Genomic DNA, 20,422 nt, shown 5'->3' with positions numbered 1-20,422 from the left:
CTAATCTAATCCCTTTGGTAGTTAGTAGTAACTACTGCTACTGCTACTGCTACTGCTACTGCTACTGCTCCTACTGAGCTCTGGTAGCTCAGATGGCAAGGGCCCCCCATTCCCCCATGGGCCTTTATGGCCTGAAAAGGGGGCCTACCTACCTACTACTACTAGTTAGTAATAGTTAATTGACTTTAGGATCTTATCCAGCCATGTTTTGGAAGACGACAGGCTATTGGCTTCAACAACATGGCTGTGATGCATGTTCAGGGCTCCCACAGTCCTTTTGGAATAGAAGTGCCTCCGGTCCTTGGTTTTAAATGTATGTCCATGATTATTCCCTTAACCCCTCGAATGTATCTGGTTGCTCTTCTCTGGACGGATTCCAGAGCACCAGTATCTTTTCTATAATGTGGTGTCAAAAAGTTTACACAATATTGTAAATAAGGCATTACAAGTCTATTATATTATGCACAAAACATTTGTTGATTTAAATTTTACTGTATACGCTAGCATACTGTTTGACTATTTAATTGCTTTCCCACATTGTCTAAAACATGTAAATTGAGTGTCAACATAAACACCTAAGTCTAAGAGTTGTCAGAAAGATAACAAGTTCTGCTGTGTATATTTCTTGGAAATGGCACACAAAAATGTTATTTGGGTGACTAAATACGAAGTGTAAAAAACAGTTAAAATCAAAGTTGGTTTAGTTAAGAGTTAATAAAGCTTCATTAGGACCCAAGTTGGAATGATAAACCAGAAGATACAGGGATATTCCAAGTTCAAAGAAATGGGTAACACTACTCTTTCTCATATAACACAGGTTGCATATGTTGCACTTTAAAGACGTTACAAAGGCAAGTAAAGATGGAACCTTTCAATCTGTTACATCGCAGAATTTCGAAACAAGAAGCTCCTTGATTCCTGTATTGATCCTGCTGGTTATCAGTTAATCAACACAGGTTCAGTAAAAAAATTCTTCACCTCCCCCCTCACCCTCAGTCTTCTTATGCCCCACATCTACTATTTCACCTCTCCAGTCTCTTTTTATCAAGAATGCATTTTGTGAAGATTGAAAACACTCATGCTTAAAAAAAGAAATACAAGTTCTTTTTTGTATTTCAAAGAAAACATACAGTATACAGTATTCCTACTTTTCTTAACTTCAACACAGCAGCTAGGATGACTCAGACAGGGTATTGTGCAAATCAATCAAAAACCATTGGGAAAAGGGTGAATTGTATGTCAAAGGCACCTCCTAGTGTTTCAGCACAGGGCAAAAAAATAAAAAAACAAAGGCCCACATACCCCAGGGCCTAGGAGAACAAGGATTCTGAATTATCACTTTTATTCTTGTATCAATTTGAGAATTGAAAGTGAAATGGAGACAATCTGTCCATTTACAAGTTATAGTCACAAATCACCTACAGTACTGGGATTAGGCATTACTACAGTTCTTGCTCAAGTACGCTGCCACCTGGTGGCAAACTAAAGGACAGCAAACTGAGTGTCTAGTGTTGTGAAATTACACAATTATTGATAAAGAAAGGGGAAACACTGACTTCTTGGGCACATGAATCATTATGACCCAACATTTTAAAACAGCTGACAAATCATGTGTGCATTGTACAACGAGACAGCATCTCAACATATGTTTTCAATAGGTTAAATTAGATGATCCTTTCCAGTGTGTCAGTGGGATCAACAGACCAAAACCAGCAACGATTCCCTTTCAGTATATGAAACCAAATGTATGATTTTCATAATTCCAAAATAAGTTATAATCCATAATTAGTTTTGATACAAAAAACAATCTGTAATAATAAATGTATTTCTGTGAAACTTTGAAAGATTCATGAATCCCAATTCCCAATGAACAATTCATGTGGAAGACCTTTATGAGAGTTCTCCGTATCCTGAATCTGATTATTACACAAAGAGCATCAAAAGAAATTTTATCCATACATGTCTGTCTTTAGAAAAATAAAATTATGGATTTTGGATATTAAATGTTTTGATGGCATTATAATTGATGATTCATGACTGACTGTGATATTGTACACTCGGCTGCCTTGGTTATATACTGTAAGCACAAAATCAACTCATTAGTGAGAGTTTTGATTCTGCAAAGGTGATGAGGTGACCTGATTTGTTGAATGGTTAAAAAACTGGTGAAACAAAAAGACTGAAAGCAACCAGCGATGAATCCAGGTTTTGATATCAGTGAGTGTGGGGTAGACATGTGGAAGGATGCTGATTGTTGTGTTCAACAGACCGATCAATGGCGAGGTCCACGTCTGATTGACAGGACCAGAAAGGATGAAAAGCACTGTTTTCGGCTATACAGGTTATATTGCTTCCTGTGTGGTCCACACAGCATACTAGCCTGTAACTTACACAGCACACCCGCTAGTTGATCATTTTAATAAGCTCAAAGAATTGATTTGCATGTGTCACATCTCTTCAATTAAATGTCAGTGAACCACTAAACCACCAGTTGCAATTTTCCTGTTGAGTTTGTGAATTTGGCACAATTATAAGAGTCAATCTGATTCTGATGCTCAGTATAAGTGTGTTATTTACTGTATATCATTCCAAGTTTCATCTCATCTGCCCGGAAGGAATCACATTTTGGTTTGAAATACAAATGCATATTACATAACTTATATATATGTAATATATACAGAAATTGTGTATGAAGTATGTTTCATACGTAATAATGCAGAAATTAAGTATGTCCTGTCAGGTTTTAAATATGATTCAGAGTGCAGCGATTTGACCATATTCGTTCTGCACAGTATCCCTTCCACCAGTTCAGTTTGGAGCTCTCTGGATGCTAGAATGACTCATCTATGACTAAGCCCCTTAAAATCACCAGGAAAGTTAGAAGGCTGGGTGTTGTTTCCATGGAGCTGTAATGTAATGTGCATCTGCACATCTGTTTCATTGAATATCAAGCCACCTTCTAGTATTTTACTTTAACAAAAGCATAACATTCGTTTCGGTTCTACCTCCATCTGTAGAGCTCCAGTAAAATGGTACAGTACAGAAAGACATCTGAGTTGAGTTTTACCAACAGTACAGTAGGACGGGATCGTTTTTGAAAACTATCTATTATAGTTTGTCAATTGAAATTCTATTGTACTATACTGTCTGTCCATACCAATTGATCTACTGTACCTCAATCTCCGCACATGCCACAGCTTTCCTGAAAATGATTTTTACTATCTCTGGCTGTAATAGAAGAATCTTGTAGTGTCATAGAATTGGGATTCAACAGTTATACAGTATGTACACAATTTAATTATGCAAGCCTAATGATGAAAGAAGCGACAGGGATGTGAATTGCTAAAATTCTTTTGTGTCAACCTTCAGTTTGAGAGCCGCAGTGAGTCTGCTGCTCATTTAAATTTTCTTCACCTGGCCAGAACATGGTAACACTGATCACTGGAAGGACGGTTCAGCAGTCCGGCAAGATAATGCTTATTTTTCTGGTGCCTGGTTCTCTTCGTCTTCATCTTGCTCCTCTGCCTCAGCTCCTCTCAGCCCCTCCTCCGTGCCTGCTGTCTCTCTGGGCTCCTCTGGTAATAAGAGGTACTGCAGCTCTTCAGCGCTGATGGCCACTTTCTCTGGCTGGAGCCAGCGTTTTAGCTGCTCCAGGGCACTGTGCACAAAGGAGAAAGACTGTTTGCACACTGTTCACTCATGCCTCAGGTACTAGCCTGGAGTGTTAACCTACAGTACTCAGCGCCATGATGGTTCGAAAAAATCCTGCCACGTTTCACATATATAAAATGTATATCAATAGCTAGCAAAGATGATTCATGATGATGAATACTTTTTAATACAAGTTAGAACTTTGATTCCTTCATGAAAAAACAAAACAGAAGAACACAAAGTCGACAGGCATGAACTATCTGTCCTAGGAATACTGAGATTGTTCAAAACTCTGTTTTGGATCTAGATTGACTAGAATCAACCAGCCAGATGGAAAAAACCCAGTTATTTTAGTACATTTAGTTTCAAATGCCAGTGGTTTAAAATCTGCGAGCTAGTCATTAGAGGTTAAAGGCCGGGTACACTCCCACTGTCCACTCACCTCTGGTCAAAGTCACTGCCTTCCTGAAAGAGATCTGAGATTTGTTCGTCCTGGAGGAATCTATCCCAGCATTCCTTCCTGGCTTGAGAGAGGGTGCAAAGCATTTCACGTGACGTCACTTCCTGCGACTGGCCCTTAATTCTGCGTAGACGGTTTTCTTGAGATAGAAGACAGGAGATAAAAAAAAGACACAAAAGACAGCACTAATGCAGCACAACTGTTTAAAAAAAGGCAGAAAAACAAAGTACACTTATACCCTGGTATAAGAACGTTCGGTATACAAATGTTCGCCAATCCGAACATGAAGAATGTGTAATTTGTAATTCGTTATAAAAACTTAATTTCGCTAATCCCAATTTAGAAGTTCGAAAGTGACCGATTTTGTCCGAGAATCTTCTGCGAACAGTTGAGTTCAGCGCCACCAACAGCTGTCTGTTTCTGCGCGAGTGCAAGACATTGGTGTTAAGCGCTTTGTTTATGATCACAGCGAAAGCTTGCGCTCTCATTTTCAAAGTGTTTTTTGTGTTTGTTTTGTAGTTGCTGTTCATTATGGGGTCTTAAGGGAGAGAAAAAGGTTATTTAGCGTAATATTCAACAACAGCGTGCACATTGTTCTAGCTGATTGTTTGGATAGCGATCTTCTACAAAATGAAAAATGTAAATATGATATTATTTTACAGCTATAGTTGGCTTATTTGGTGAAGAACTGCATTGTTCACTAAGCTTGCTATAATGGTCTGTATGGTATTATATGTTTAAGGTGGACTGAACTTGTCTTCGGTTCGGAACAGGGTGGAATTTTCCCCATAGCCAGCAGCCATATCACCCTGCAACTCAGATGGGGGTTATGTCACCCTGCAACTCACAACTGGCAACCCACTGAAGCTAAGCAGGTGTGAGACTGGTCAGTACCTGGATGGGAGACCTCCTGGGAAAAACTAAGGTTGCTGCTTAGTTCACCCTGCGGTCCATGTGGGTCCTAATGCCACAGTACAGTGATGGGGACACTATACTGTAAACAGGCGCTGTCCTTCAGATGAGACGTAAAACTGAGGTCCTGACTCTCTGTGGTAATTAAAAATCCCAGGGCGTTTCTCGAAAAGAGTAGGGCCAAATTTCCCATTGGCCCTTACCAATCGTGGCCTCCTAATAATCCCCCTCTATGAATCGGCTACATTACTTTGCTCTAGATAGCTGGTGTGTGGTGAGTTGTCTGGCGCACTAAGGCTGCTGTTGCATCATCAAGGTGGATGCTGCACATTGGTGGTGGTTGAGGGGAGTCCCCATTACCTGTAAAGCGCTTTGAGTGGAGTGTCCAGAAAAGTGCTATATAAGTGTAAGCAATTATTATTACTATAAGAAATTATGGAATTTTAATTTTCGATTTATGATCTCCCGCCTTCCGAACAGATTTCCACGAACGAATTAGGTTCGGATACCGGGGTAGGAGTGTATATACATAGATACGAACGAAAGACTAGTTTGTTTTTTTACTTTCCCCTCGGTCATCTACAGTAAGTGGGCAACTCGTCTCGGTGCATGGTGTCTTAAGATCCCACCCCACTTACCCAGACTGGCAATGTACACTTCGGAGTCAGCCATGGGCGCCCATGCGCTGGGACGGGGGGCGTTCTCGGTCCCGTTAGCGACGGGGTGCTGCAGATTCTCGTGCGGCTGCGGTTCGAAAGAATCTGTGAACTCTGCCCCTGCCTGACCCCCGGCCTCGTGACCGGGCAGCCCCGAGCAGATCTCCGACCAGAGATCGCCGCTGGAGCGCGGCTGCTGCGTCTCCAGACTGTCGATCATGCCCTCGCTCTTTCGGGGTCTACTAGATCACAAGAAAGGGCAGAATTCTGTCAGCATTTTCCCCACGAATCCCTCACAATTGTGGATTTCGAATTTGATCTGTAACACTTAATTTTAACATCGTTTTGAATAACCTGCATATTTATTTGCATGTATGTAAAAAGTGGCTGATATCTGATGTACTTCAAATGTGGATGCACATCTCTACTTATCTTTTTGCGTGTAACGTGAAACGTCGAGATAAACATTACAAATAATGTAAGAGCAAAATAGGTCTGTCGTCTTTATCGCTAAGTTATCCAGCTGCAAAAGTGTGACGGTAAGCGTTTAACCACATCGCAGTGATCTTCCGAGAATATTTTAAATATATATCAAAATGAAAAAAGCATTATAAAAATATCGTTTTGAAGCAATCGCAACTATCAGTATAGCTAACCTGAAATGTAGAGCTTTTTTTCTTACTTCCATTGTAACAGAAAAAAACACACAAAGCGAAAATTACCTCCTGTTAGCAATTTAAGATATCTTTGTTTAATAATAAAACAACAAAGACAAAAATCCAGCAATTCTACTGCAAAGGAAGCATCTTTTCTATTTATGTTAAATGAAATCCTTCTTCCTGTTATCTGCCCGCAAAATGATTTAGCATATCTCAGGGAAGGGGTAGAATGACATTCCAAGCAACCAATCAGGTAGGAGGTTGTGGTACTTTTGGTAATCTGATTTGGCGCTTTGTCTGTCACTTTAACTTGAAGCTGTAACGCTATTGGCTAAAATAGTTTTCTTAGGCAACATTTCCCACCCCTTCCAAGGAGATTCAGTGCCGTAAAGTATTACAAAGTGTTGGCGAGTTGAAGCGGAGTTCAGCTCAGCTCAGCTCAGCTGTGCAGGTGAGGTGTCCGCATCAGAAATGTGACTGGTAGTGGGAGAATATTCACCTTTGACATCAGTTTATTTACGAAGTACCGGTGGTATTTTTTCAGTGTCCGTTTCCGGTGTTTCAAACTGATTTTATCCTCGGTTTTACTTCAGCGATGTATCGTTACGTCTTTATATTCTTCGAATATTACAATGTCATTTTAATTTTTTCCTAGCTCGTTGTGTAAAATTTTACCATAGGTACCAACAGTCTAATGCTTACTATATCGTTAATGGGGAATTACTTAAAATACTATTTCGTTAAAAAATTGTACAAGTTCTGCGTGACGGTTAAAATTGATATCGACTGGCTGGAAACTTCGTTTCAAGTTACACAGTTTATATAGTTACATCATGACATGGTCTCGCATAACACATTTGCTGTTCAAAGTTAGCTGTGCACGCTGAGACCTACTGTGGCAAAACAGCCATCCTGCGACTTCAGATATGTTGTATCATCTGTCCGTGATCCAGTATGTGTATGGGAAACACTTGACAACGTATCACAATAAGCACATCGCAGTTAGAAGTCTATTTGATAGTTCTGTTTTTTTGCTGTTCTGGATCATCATCAATGTAGACAGAAATACCCAGTAAGGCTATGTGATTTATTTTCTTTTGAGATGTATTGTAAGAGATCCAAGCATTTAAAATTAGACGTGAGCAATACACAGTAAAATCAGAAAGAATAATTTACACTTATGATGCTTTTGTGTTTGATTTTGTTTAAACATGTACAAATCCCATATAGTTTATTAACTAACCATGTGATGAAATGTGTCAATAAAAGCATTTATTGTGTCAGTAAGGTCTTCATACAGTGAACATGCCCACAAACTGTTTTTCGGTGTCGGGGAAGGGGGAAATTGATTATTTCAAGGTCATTGGGCAGGTCTCAGATTTCTGTCTTAACGTTTCTGACTGTTGGTTTTGTGTGCTTGGCAGGGCTGACTCAGTGTGGGAAATGCGACTTGTTAGTCTCTTGGCTACAGTAGCTTTCCCAATGGGTGTGCTGCTGTCCAGGACCATGGCGCGCCTGTCCAATGGCAGAACACATGCAGAGCTCATCACCCGGCTCAGGGGTAACCTGGAATTACCACTGCATGATTGTCCTGATAGAAAAGGAAATAACCTTACCACTTGGTTTTGAGATTGCCTCTAAATTACAATCGCACCTCGACAAGTAGCGCAGTGTTATTTGACGTAATGTACAGTATGTTGTTCAAACAGCTCTTTTGTGTACTTGTTGCATGCTGATCTATGCATTGTTGAGTCCTTTTCATTAAGGGATGTACAGAGATACATGTACACATGGATTGGGGCCTCTTTGGAAGAAGGGGTGTCTTCACTGTTCAGTAAAAGACAACAGGATTCTTCCTTTTTGTTTGTGTGTTTATTTCATTGTTTGTTTTTTACATCTTTTTCTTAAGATCGCGGAGTTATTACATCTGACAGCGTGTTTAATGTGATGCTGGCCACAGACCGTGGGCACTACACTAAAGACTTCCCCTATATGGATGCACCACAGTCTATAGGTATACTTTACAATTACACAGATGAGCTTTGCAGATTACATACTGTATGACTGGTTTATTAGCTTCGCTCTTTGAGATGTAGTACGAATTTCTGTAAATTTTAGCTATGAGACTTATTTGCAAATTGTGATTTTAAAGGTTAATAGTAATTGAAAAGTATGAAATATGTTTTATTTAGAAATCCATGTTTCTCCATACCAAGTAATCTCTACATTTACATACTGTATCTAGGTAGTTGAATGGAGCCCTATTACAGGCACCGGTGACTAATTGACTTTATATTTGTTGTCGCAGGGTACAAGGCTACCATTAGTGCCCCACACATGGTAAGTCAAATACCATCACAAATCGTGAAGGTATTGTAAGTGTTACTGTAATGATTGAAGTAAAAATAAAAAACATTGTGACAACCTATGCTTTCTGTATAGCTTAACCTGTATTGTTTGTCACTTTGTTATGTTACAGTATATTGGATCATGAAAAACTTATTGAATGCATTCAGTGGTTCATATAAGACATAATGGAATGCCTTTGTCTCGACTTTAAATGTTTGACATTCCTCAAGTGGGAGTTTATTTTTGATGATGTTATGTTTTCAGCCTTTTTTCTTTTTTAGAGAAAAGGGACAAACATCTTGGCAGCAATTGGTTTTAAGTCTCTTAAATACTGTATTCTGCCTTGGCTTTCATTCAGATTAAGTTAACGGCACGTGTGTGTGTGTTTGTCTTGTGCAGCATGCCCATGCTTTGGAGGTGCTGAGAGACAAGCTGACTGAAGGAGCCACAGCCCTGGATGTGGGCTCGGGCAGTGGCTATCTCACTGCCTGCTTTGCAAGAATGGTATGTTGAAAGTTCACTGCTGCCTTTGAAAGTATTATTACAGTACCTTCCTTCTGGGGCCCTAACTCTGCCTATCTGAAGCAACATCTTCAGATAAATTAATATTTTTTGATAAGTCATTCAGGTGTGTAGCTACGACAGCATGCATAGGCTGCAAAGGAACAAGTAATAGGTTTATTCCTTGCTGAAAAGAGAAGAAAGAAAACACAACGTTTCAGCTGTGGATCCTTCTTCGATTGTCAAGGTTACGTAGGTTAGGTGGTCGGGGGATCTTTGAAAAACAGAGGATCTTTGTTATCCAGTTTAATTTCTGCTCGTTATGCAGTATGTGTTCTCAGCATACCCTTCTCTCCCTGGGTGTTCTGTCCCTGGTCAGGTGGGTCGTTCGGGGAGGTTGATTGGAATTGAGCACATTGCTGAGCTTGTGGAGGAATCCATTCGAAATGTCCAAGCCGATGACCCGGAGCTGCTCACCTCTGGACGGGTTAAGCTTCTTGGTAAGAACAGGAATCTCTTGCCTAGGAGGGCATATGTAATTGCTTTTGCAGCTAATCTGTACCCTGTGTGAGAGTGGCTCTTCTTACCCTGATGTCTCAAGTAATAATAATAATAATAATAATAATAATAATAATAATAATAATTGCTTACACTTATATAGCACTTTTCTGGACACTCCACTCAAAGCACTTTACAGGTAATGGGGATTCCCCTCCACCTCCACCAGAACGCTCACCACACATCAGCTATCAGTGTGGAGGAGAGCAGAGTAATGAAGCCAATTCATAGATGGGATTATTAGGAGGCCATGATTGGTAAGGGCCAATGGGAAATTTTGCCAGGATGCCGGTGTTACACATGTACTCTTTACGAGAAGTATCCTGGGATTTTTAATGAACACAGAGAGTCAGGACCTCGGTTTTACGTCTCACCCGAAGGATGGCGCCTGTTTATAGTATAGTGTCCCCATCACTATACTGGGGCATTAGGTCCCACATGGACCACAGGGTGAGCGCCCTCTGCTGGCCCCACTAACACCTCATCCAGCAGCAACCTTAGTTTTTCCGAAGTGGTCTCCTATCCAGGTAATGACCAGGCTCACATCTGCTTAGCATCAGTGGGTTGCCAGTTGTGAGTTGCAGCGTGACATAACCCCCATCTGTGGCACTAATATACCATGATAACTTAAATAACTTAATTTAAATTCTTAGAGGTAGCTGCACAGTGAGACAACAGGATTGTGTTGTCTTTTCAGTTTTTCCAGTTGCCTTTGTTTAAAGTAACTAAAATGAATGGTAGATGGAGACATGTGATACATCCTGCTATTCTATTGCAAGAAAAACGTCATGTTATACAGGGTCATAATATTCAGTGTGATCGGCAGCCAGAAACCTGATCAAGCTCTTGGACTCTCATTTCTTATGATCGCTTTATCTTTTCCAGTGGCAGATGGTCGGCAGGGTTTCCCAGAGGGAGCCCCGTATGATGCCATCCATGTGGGCGCGGCAGCCGCTGCAGTTCCCAAAGCAGTAAGAACTGGGCTGAGGGGAATTAGAAGTAGTGGTTTGTGGACCTGTGCAGGCTTTGCCATGGAGTTAAAATGAGCACAATTAGGCAACATTCAGCAAGATGGATTTATGTCGATTGCACTTATTCCAATGCAGGGTAATGGTCTTCACCTGGTGAAACAATATTTTAGCCAAACTAATAAACTCACTGTACTCCCCCATCATCAGTTCCACCTCACCTTAATTAAGCAGGATGTCTTTCTTCTCGTATTGGAGCGACACATACAGCTGTGTTTAGGCTTGGGAGCAAACCCTCCTGTAGCTTTTCTGTAGCAGTTTAGGATTTACCTGTGGGCAGCAGTGGGTAGGTGAAGATTTTTGCAGACTGTCACCATTAGGGATATGAACTGAAGAAAGACGGTGTATTTCAGTCGACATATACAGACAGTTATGAAAATATTGTGAGGGAAGAAATGACCCATTGTGTGCCCTGTGGCAGCTGTTGGCCCAGCTGAAGCCAGGGGGGAGGTTGGTCCTGCCTGTGGGTCCCGAGGGAGGAAGCCAGGTGCTGGAGCAGTATGACAGACAGAGTGATGGCTCCTTCTCCAGGAAGGCCCTGATGGGAGTCATCTATGTTCCCCTCACTGACAAGGATCATCAATGGCCCAGGTATGATGATGGAACTGTGTAAATCTGTGCTTTTCATGCGTGCTGTGAGCGCTGCATCTGTCAGCGTCATGAGCTCAGAAATACAACCCTTCAGCAGTCCATCTGTCCTCCATATGTATCCTTGGTCTCTCTTGATTGTTGTTCTTCTGTTCATATTCACATAATCAATCTGATTAATCTTTTATCCGAGTTAAATTAATGAATTTGTATCTTACATTTATCTGCAGTAGTAAGTTGTGTTTGATACATATAAGGTGAATCACAATATGCTCATTACAAATCAGTGTATTCAGCATGACCACTTTCAAGCTGGTGGAAACATTTTTCCCATCAGCTGACTTAAAAGTCCTACCACTGACCTGCTTCAAAATGGACAGTTTTTCATTCTTCTACATGAACATACTGCTGTTGTGTACAGATGCTTCTTTCACCTCGGTGATAAAAAAAACAAAAGTCAGAGATCATAAGTGATGTTCAGAAAGCATCAGTCATGACAGACTCCTATCTGTGTTTGCTAGTTTGTTCTTTTCTATATGCTGCTGTTTGTGTGTTACATTACAAGATGGGCAATCTATTATGTGTTTCTTTCTGCAGAGGAGAGCTCTGACAGACATATCCTTCGGAGGGGGGTTCTGCAGGGAGGGGTTCTGGTGCTGCAGTTGCTGAAGGGAAACTATTGCAACCACTGACTACAATGTGTTACGCCCCCCCTTAACTCCAGTGGGATGACATGCAGAATTCTTGCCAGCTGCCTCCAATTTCTGAAACTAATTTCAGATTAACCATAGTAACAAGGCTTAATACTTTGCTTTTTGGGCAATGGATGTGATGTGGATAGGAATGAGAGTGAGAAAACAATAGCGGTGTTCTGATTTTTTAAAGGGACACCCAAGTGTTCTTGGAGAACAGGATAGATCAGAAACTCAATTAAAGAGTAAGACTAACAGAATCTTAAACAATGAGAAAATTCGTTTGAGTCCGGATTATTAAGATTGCAGCATCTGCATCTGTTGGTTTTGGTTTATAGTATCTTAAACCATGCATACTAATTGTACATACAACTGTAATATATGTCAATAAAAACATCTAAAGGTTTTCCAGTTATTTCCCCATTTCTAATCAAGACCTCTTCACTCTGTCTTGTTCTTCACGAATTTCAGTCTTTTTGTTTTTGTGCCTTAGGAATTGAAGTGTTTCACTGAAATAGGCTGTGTAAACACATGGTAGATGACATTTCATATGCAGACAAATGTGAAGTATTACATCCGGGTAAAAAAAAATGATTTAAGAAGGTACTTAATAAAAAGTTGTTTGTATTGATACAATTTACATCTGAAAGATGTGGGAAGAAATTAAAAAGCAAACGGTATAGATAAAACCAATAAGACTTTAAATCAATGGATATTACATTAACATTGTACAAATTTGTGTTAAAATTGTACATCAGTAACGCCTGTAAGACTCCATGTAGAATAATGACTAAATATTACTAAAGAGCAACCCGATACTTTCCCACAATTAAAGGAATGTCCACCACGGAGACATTCCAAGAACAAAAACTAAACATTTTTAGTTTTGAGAAAACTATAAAGGGACCTCATTCAGTATTCAAAAATCTCAATCAAAATTGACAAAGGTAGTCTGACAGATTAGAATCAACCGAGTATCAGGAACTAGGCGATAGTAAATTTAAAATTAAGAATTTGAGGAGATGCTTTACAAAAAGATTTCTGAAGTCTGGAATAAATTACCCAAACAACTTGTTGAAGAAATGTATTTGAACAAACATTTAGATTATCGGATAATTAACTACTAGCAACCAAAGTTGCTAGCTGGGTTGAACGGCATCCAACGGTTTGTAAATTTTCCTACGTTCTTTTTTTTTTAAGGCGTAGCTACATATTCCTTGATGACGTAATTACACTGCGACATCTACTCCTACTGCTACTAGGACCTTGGAACATCTTTTGGGAAAGAGAACACGTGAATCTCATGTCCAGAACTGTATTCAGAACCGCATACGAAAAACTGTTTTCAGTTTTAAACATAATATAACCACGACTGAACTTAAGTATTGCAGTATATAACTTGTCTACCACGAACAGGGTATCGAGCTATGCATTTCGTGTAAATGGACATCAAAACGTAAGTATTCGTACATGCAACACTGGACTAAAATAGGTCGGATTCAACGGTTTTTTTCTTCTGTCTTGACGGTACCAATCAGTTACAAAAATGTGTGGAGTCTAGTAACGAAAAGCTGCATGGTTTCCAGCTGTCCCCGGAAAAGGTTGAAACAAAGTCTTGCAATTCATCATAACTCAGTTCATCCATTTGGGAAAATGGATACAAGTAATCCCGTAGAAAGAAAAGGTGAAGCGGACAGTGGTACCGCGGCTTCAGGCAAAACAGAAATAACAAAACGGAAAATCGCCGAGATCGAGGAGCCTGAACACGGCAGTCGTAGAAAGAAGCGACGAGGCGGAGGAGGAAAGAAGCTTCCGCCGGGAGAGAGGTATGTGCCTCCGCCTCAGAAGCGAAACCCCGGCGTCAGCTTCAGCCAAGAGCATTTTAAAGAGACAAGTTACTACTTCGAGGGGGGTCTCCGGAAGGTCTACCCCTATTATTTCGACTTCCAGACCTACTGCAAGGGCCGCTGGGTTGGTAAAAGCTTGCTTGAAGTGTTTCGTACCGAGTTTCGCGCTGAACCTTTGGAGTATTATATACAGGCTGCCAAGAAAGGCCGAATCAGACTGAATGAGAAGCCTGTTGAGGACCTTAATATAATTCTTAAGGTAAGTCTTCTATGGTGCATATGATGTTTCATCATGTTTTATTCTACTGTAATGAAAATAAACTCAAACGAATAGCACCCTTTCTCAGGTACAGGGAGAAATCACGCCAGCAGTACGTTTTGCACTCTGAAGTTAATAGCCTGTCGTTGAATTTTGGCTTTAATAGTGCACTGTTCCAAGACATCTCAGAAAAGGGAAAAGAAATCTCTAGGTTTTACTGGCAACTCTACCCTCTTTAACTTACTAAACACAAAAAAAAACTGTAGTAAATAAGCCCTGAATTCAGACAATTGAGCATTTTTCCATCCCTCTGTTGAATTAGCTTTAAATTAGTTGCTTTTAAAAAAATGATCAAGTCATTCAGTCTTATTTACTGCAGCAATATCATCCCTGGCTACATTCCAGCAGGTAACTGACTTCACTACACTGTGTTGCTTTGATGCCCTGATCTGTATCCTTCAGCAAGTCAGTAAAGGCTGTTGTCTGCCCCCGACTCGCTTGCAGAACAACGACTTCCTCAGGAACACCGTGCACCGCCATGAGCCGCCAGTGAGTGCCAAGCCCATGGAGATCCTGGTCGATGACGGAGAGCTGCTGGTGGTGGACAAGCCGGCCTCGCTGCCTGTTCATCCCTGCGGCCGCTTCCGCCACAACACCGTGATCTTCATCTTGGGGAAGGAGCGGGGGCTGAGCAGCCTGCACACAGTGCACCGGCTGGACCGCCTGACCTCGGGCGTGCTGCTGTTCGCCCGCACACTGGAGGCCTCGCAACGACTGGACCAGCTGGTGCGCGACAGGCAGGTGAGTCAGGGGCACATCGCCTTCTACTGCTGTCGTACCCTTAGGACAGTTGCAAATTTTGTTTTGCTGGCATCAGAAATCTGTTCCGTCCTCTGCTGCTCTGCGGAGCTTTACTGCATTGTCAGTATGTCAAACTAGGGTTCAAACTAGATTTACAGATGAGCTGAGTTTTTTTAATAAACCTATGAACGTAGTTATCCACGTTTTGCTATCACAGTATGTTTTTGCGACTGTGATTGAAGCGCAACCTCCGAGTAGTGAATGGGAATATTTTAAATGAGTCGGGGAGACGTGGAGGGTTTGGAGGTTATCCCCAGTGAGGCTCAGGGGCGTGCTCTTGTCTTGCAGCTGGAAAAGGAGTATGTGTGCCGGGTGTCGGGGGTGTTCCCGGAGGGAGAGCTGGTGTGCGAGGAGCCGATCTTGGTGGTTTCCTACAAAGTGGGCGTGTGCCGCGTGGACCCGCGGGGGAAGCCCTGCCGCACGGTGTTCCACAGGCTCCGCACCGACGGCCGCTCCAGCGTGGTGCAATGCCGGCCTCTGACTGGGCGTACCCACCAGATCCGCGTCCACTTGCAGTTCCTGGGTCACCCCATCCTCAACGACCCCATATACTGCTCGGTGGCGTGGGGGCCTGAGAGAGGCAAGGGGGGCCACATCGGTGTGGATGACGAGCAGCTCCTCAGGGCCCTGGTGGAGGAACATCGGGCCAAGGAGAGCCTTCATCTTCTGGACATCACCGAAGAGGATCTGCCTGGTGGCGCGCTGATGCAGGGGAAGGAAGGTGTGGCACATGTGAGTAGCTGTGACGTGGCTGAAAGTAAGTGTGGGGCAGACAAGAAAAGTTGTAGATCCGATGAAAAGGCTGAGGTGGTAAGTGTCTGTCATTTCCCCAAAGCAGAGCTGTCTAATTTACACAAGGATGACAGTTGCACAACTGAAAGAAAAAGTCAGTTTTTAACTAATAGTGCCAATGAGAGTATTCAAAGCACAGACAGTGTGCCTGGGAATCATTCAGGATTTTCTGCTGCTGAACCTCAGTGTGATACCACTGTGGAAGTGGGGCACAGCAAAGTGAGAGAAGATCTTGCAGATAATTTGGGCTCAGAGAGAGGATGTACAAAGAACAAAGAGAATGTACAAAGAGAAGAACTGGATGATACTGGTACGAGATCAGAATCTCCTAAAGTTGTTAAAGACCCCTTATGTAGTGAGTGTAAAATTGTGCGGAAAGATCCTACAGAAAAGGAGCTGATAATGTACCTTCATGCCCTGAAGTATAAAGGCCCTAACTTTGAGTACTCCACCCGATTGCCTGACTGGGCCAAGGAGGAATGGCAGGAGGACTGAAGAGATGTGTTTGTGTGTGTCAATACTTGGATATAGAAGCACATTTGTTTTCTTTTTGGGAATGTAAGAAGGTTGTCGGGAATTAACACTGCTATATGAATAGTTACCAATTCCGCAATGACATTTGTGTCCTTAATCTGTACAGTGCCAACCATATTGAAAGTCCTGTGTAAATCCCACTAAAATTAATACAGTATTCAGTGTGATTTTCCCCATAATATGTTCTTCCCTGGATTTCATCAGGCCATATCCTTCTAATTTTTATTTCACTAGCAAGCCAATGCCACTTGTATAAAACTACATTTAATTGAATTAGTGGTATACTAAATTTAACTGTTTAGGGTTGATTATATGTTTTTATTTTAATATTGGCTCTGGCACTAAAGAAATGTACAGGATTTTATTTTTTTCATTTTATAGTACCCTAAAATCAGTCCAAACTGGTACAAATTTTTTGAAACATTAAACTTTTACTGAATTTTCCTGATTTGCTCTGGGCCGGGCATAAGAAATTGATTAATATGTGTATAATTCTAATAATATCAAGTTTCACTATCCAATAAATTACCAAAAAAAAATGTTTTTTTTGCTTGATTTATTGTAGTTTAAATCTTACTGATTTGCTGCTTATGTTTAAATTCTAGTTTTCTCTTAAAACCTGGGTTTTGTTTGCTCCAAATTTTACTTTGAATGATGATAAAACACATACTTTGTTTTGCAAGAAAATACCTTTTATTTTGACAGTTCAGTATAAGCATTACAATATTAAAAATAATCAACTGAATCTGACACATTTGTTTAAAAAAACTAACGTGTTTTAACATCTTCTTCTGCAAATAATACTGAGCATCAAAAGGAAACATAACAATGTATGAATCTATATTTTAATATAAATAAAATATTTAATTTAGATATTAATTAAATTTAAATTAATTGATGATTTGACTTTCACAGTGACCCCCACTTGATTGACCAGAGTTCATCAGCATAGCAAATGTACTTGTCCTGTTTGATCGGTAAAATACTAAATGCACTTATTACAAAATAATCCTTTTCCAGATGATAACCTTTTGAATTAATTGCTTTTGTAAGTGATAAGTTGCTCGGTGTATATTAAACTAAAGCTTTTAAAAAATAAGCGGAACTCGGGTATCACCTACAGAATGTAGGAAGCACCTGGAGATTAGATTACACCAAGAAAAGTATGATCAAGCCAGCTTTCACTACCTTAAGCAAGCTTAAGTTTTGACTTTTGTTTATTTTCCCCATATTTCTAAGGCTCTGGTTTTCGTTGTTTTATTTCAGGCAGATCAAAAGCCTACATGTTAGACTTAACTAGGGCAATACAAAATTAATGTGCACAAAGCATTCATGGACATTGGCAGAATCTAAACCTCACTCTTTTTTCGGAATGATGACTTAAGTTACTGCAGAAACATTGCACGCTGCGCTCTCACTTGTACTATATATTCTTGAAATCCATACCGATTTGGAAAAAAGAAACAGTTTTGCTGACGAATGTAACTGCGTATGTTCATACGATTGATTTGTGTCTCAGAAATGCAAATTATGTGGTGCTTAGGTTCAGGAGTACAGCATGATCCAGTACTTTTTGCAGATCCGTTGCGTTAAAATAAAACTGCACCAACCAGGGAAGTACTAAGGCTTGCTTTTTGAACATCAAAATTGTGTACTTGTTGTAGCCATGCATTCACCCAGTGTGAACAGGACATTGCATAACATACTTATTCCATACATAGTGGATTCCTGTGCACTGCATCAGCTGAAATTATATTAAGGAAACTAGCTTCTCAGACTAGTTCAATTGTGCCAGTTTTTTAATGGTCCTTGTTCAGCATATCTATGCAAGATACATTTTTATGATTAAAAAAGCTACCAAACTAACATCATGTTTTTAGAATACATTCAGAACATATTAAATGCAAACCTTTGACACAAATAACATTTCTTAAGAATCACGCATTCTCTTTATCAAAATATGTTGAATGACTTAATCTAGGAGTTCTCAACCTTGGACCTGGGCGACTCTTGTGTCTCCTGGTTTTCATTAGAACTGAGCTTTGAATTACTGGTGCTAATTGATGCCTTTAAATGATTTACTTTTGCTTTTTGTTTTCCTGCTTCTGTACCCAGGCCTTAGTTTAAAAAATATTGAACTTTGGGATTTTTTTTATCATACAGAAGCATAATCATTCTCTCGTAAGCTTTCTTAAATGTTATGGACATACACGGGTGGGAACGACAGTGTATCAAACACAGAGGTCTGTCTGGTTAAACATTGGGCAATATTTAACTAGTGTTTGATATAAAATCACCAGAAATTGTTGCCACATACAAATCCCGTTCAACTTTTTGAGAAGCATATTGTTTTTTAAAAAATCAATTAGCCCATGGTTTACTACCCAGGAACAAAAACCAGATGGTACAGGACCAGTGTTGCAAAACAGCGGACTTAATGATCATGCAAGTCCCTAATTTGGGAAATTTCAGCATTACATTCTAAAACAAGCATAATGGCTATTTTATGTCTGCAGTACATTATTAGAAATGCTACTATTTTAAAAGCTTAAAAAGATGTTTTAATTTCAACAAACCCATTTAAAAGGAAGCTTGTTTTGAAAAGGGGAATACACTCTTCATATTTGAATAATTTCTTTCTCCCTTTACAGTCTTTTCTTAGTCATGCTGCACAAGGTGTCAGCTGAAAAAAACGAATGGAAGCCTTTTCAAAAGAGCCAGGGAGAGGATTTAGAAAATCTTTGTAAGCTCAGAGCGAGTTGCTATTGCGTTGCATTGATGAGAATTTCCTGCTGATAATGGCAAGGGGTCAGAGAAATGAAAACTGAGGTAGAGTCCTTTCATAAAATTTATAAGAGTGAAATATGAATTTTCCACATCAGCTGACATGTCTATGGAATATTTAGTTTTACTTATCACAAAGCACCATCTTTGTGTGGTATCATTTTAATTCAGAATATATATATTCAGTTTATGAAAAATATATTTAAACCTAAACACGTTTTGTTAATAAAAAACATAGCCTCTAATGGTTTTTTTAATAATACTATTGATTCATTTGCACGAAGATAAATTCACCTTTTTTTGGCCTGAACCATCATTTGTAGGAAATGGAGAGTAAATATTATCTATCTTGTGTTAAAAAGTTAAAAAGTGGACCGTCGTACATACAAAAAGGGGTTTTAAGTATTAGGATCCACTTTGGCACATGTACACTGATATACAAATAATAACATAGACACATCCTGTACAGTAGGTATTGTACAGCTAACAGTTACTGGGCAAATCTATTCACTTAAACATTTTCGGTATAAAACAGTACTATGTGTTATGTATACTGTATCAATTATTTCAATTTCTACAATTAAAAAAAAATATTTTTTTTATCTGTTTGATATGAAATAATACAAAGGACAGCCAGGAGGTGGCAGCCTTGGGACTCTGTCAACTCAAAATCTGAACATTTGAAAATGTGAATCTTTAACATTAGTTAAAGCTGGAAAATGTGCTAACAATTCTCTGATGTCAATACCCTGCTTAGAAATAAATGTCTTATGAATGTTGCCTGGCTTATTGATCATCATGAATCTAGCTACTTGCCGAAATGATGGCTTTTACAATGGTTGCAGAGGTTGACTTCACAGAAAGAAGGGGGAATGTGATACAATTAGGGACTACTCTGTGTAGAGTCAGATTGTTGCTATATTCTGTATATGTAGATAGATGCTTCAAATTATGGGTTATATTGACTTTTTGGAGCCATTTACTGATTTCCAGGTTATTGCTTTTGTGTGAACTGTGTCTGCTAAATATACAAGCATGAAAATAAAGCTAAGGTTATTTGGAAATGTTTGATTAGGGCTTGCAACAACACTTTCAGCAAATAAAATGTTGCATATTGAGAGCTTCAAATGAGTTTTGTACAAGGGTATGCTCACATGTGTAGGACAGGAATGTTACTTGGAGGAGGTTTAGGCTGGTTAACTGGGAAATTAATGAAAATGCTCAAATTGAAATAACAGCTTGATTTCTAAAATAAATAAATAGAGACATCACATGTGGCATCCAGTCTAAT

The 20,422-nt window shown here is 39.9% G+C and overlaps 3 protein-coding genes across 5 annotated transcripts; 2 read left to right on the top strand and 1 right to left on the bottom strand.

Annotated features, from left to right (window-relative positions):
- Positions 1-2,953: 2,953 nt before the first annotated feature.
- ccdc32 (coiled-coil domain containing 32) lies at positions 2,954-6,553 on the bottom strand. 2 transcript variants are annotated; one of them, XM_088648198.1, is made up of 4 exons: positions 6,402-6,553; positions 5,662-5,921; positions 4,094-4,250; positions 2,954-3,658 (listed from the first exon to the last, which is right to left on the bottom strand). In XM_088648198.1, exons 2-4 carry the CDS (start codon positions 5,897-5,899, stop codon positions 3,478-3,480), a joined length of 576 nt encoding a protein of 191 aa, XP_088504324.1. In that variant the 5' UTR covers positions 5,900-5,921; positions 6,402-6,553; the 3' UTR covers positions 2,954-3,477. The 2 variants fall into 2 exon arrangements, with proteins under 2 accessions (XP_088504324.1, XP_088504325.1); XM_088648199.1 differs by having other exon boundaries at positions 5,662-5,918.
- A 120-nt stretch (positions 6,554-6,673) lies between these two features.
- Positions 6,674-12,460, top strand: pcmtl (l-isoaspartyl protein carboxyl methyltransferase, like). Of its 2 annotated transcripts, XM_088648196.1 has the most exons (9): positions 6,674-6,789; positions 7,763-7,899; positions 8,248-8,352; positions 8,647-8,678; positions 9,087-9,191; positions 9,568-9,688; positions 10,632-10,717; positions 11,196-11,365; positions 11,960-12,460. In XM_088648196.1, the coding sequence occupies exons 2-9, from the start codon at positions 7,782-7,784 to the stop codon at positions 11,970-11,972; spliced, it is 750 nt and encodes a 249-aa protein (XP_088504322.1). In that variant the 5' UTR covers positions 6,674-6,789; positions 7,763-7,781; the 3' UTR covers positions 11,973-12,460. The 2 variants fall into 2 exon arrangements, with proteins under 2 accessions (XP_088504322.1, XP_088504323.1); XM_088648197.1 differs by lacking the exon at positions 6,674-6,789 and having other exon boundaries at positions 7,898-8,025.
- Positions 12,461-13,085: 625 nt separating this feature from the next.
- rpusd2 (RNA pseudouridine synthase domain containing 2) lies at positions 13,086-20,249 on the top strand. Its single transcript, XM_088648195.1, has 3 exons — positions 13,086-14,160; positions 14,665-14,961; positions 15,310-20,249. Exons 1-3 carry the CDS (start codon positions 13,525-13,527, stop codon positions 16,306-16,308), a joined length of 1,932 nt encoding a protein of 643 aa, XP_088504321.1. The 5' UTR covers positions 13,086-13,524; the 3' UTR covers positions 16,309-20,249.
- Positions 20,250-20,422: the final 173 nt, after the last annotated feature.

The sequence above is a fragment of the Lepisosteus platostomus genome, chromosome 10 (assembly GCF_059453375.1).
Source record: "Lepisosteus platostomus isolate fLepPlt1 chromosome 10, fLepPlt1.hap1, whole genome shotgun sequence".
NCBI lineage: Eukaryota > Metazoa > Chordata > Actinopteri > Semionotiformes > Lepisosteidae > Lepisosteus > Lepisosteus platostomus.
This window is presented reverse-complemented; position numbering and strand designations above follow the sequence as displayed.

Coding starts and splice junctions, on each gene's coding strand:
- rpusd2 (XM_088648195.1), top strand. CDS start 13,525: ATGCAACACTGGACTAAAATAGGTCGGATTCAACGGTTTTTTTCTTCT. Junction 14,161..14,664: donor ACCTTAATATAATTCTTAAG/GTAAGTCTTCTA, acceptor ACTCGCTTGCAG/AACAACGACTTCCTCAGGAA. Junction 14,962..15,309: donor AGCTGGTGCGCGACAGGCAG/GTGAGTCAGGGG, acceptor CTTGTCTTGCAG/CTGGAAAAGGAGTATGTGTG.
- pcmtl (XM_088648196.1), top strand. CDS start 7,782: ATGCGACTTGTTAGTCTCTTGGCTACAGTAGCTTTCCCAATGGGTGTG. Junction 8,679..9,086: donor CCATTAGTGCCCCACACATG/GTAAGTCAAATA, acceptor TGTCTTGTGCAG/CATGCCCATGCTTTGGAGGT. Junction 10,718..11,195: donor CCGCTGCAGTTCCCAAAGCA/GTAAGAACTGGG, acceptor GCCCTGTGGCAG/CTGTTGGCCCAGCTGAAGCC.
- ccdc32 (XM_088648198.1), bottom strand. CDS start 5,899: ATGATCGACAGTCTGGAGACGCAGCAGCCGCGCTCCAGCGGCGATCTC. Junction 4,251..5,661: donor AGTGTACATTGCCAGTCTGG/GTAAGTGGGGTG, acceptor TTCTATCTCAAG/AAAACCGTCTACGCAGAATT. Junction 3,659..4,093: donor GGCAGTGACTTTGACCAGAG/GTGAGTGGACAG, acceptor CTTTGTGCACAG/TGCCCTGGAGCAGCTAAAAC.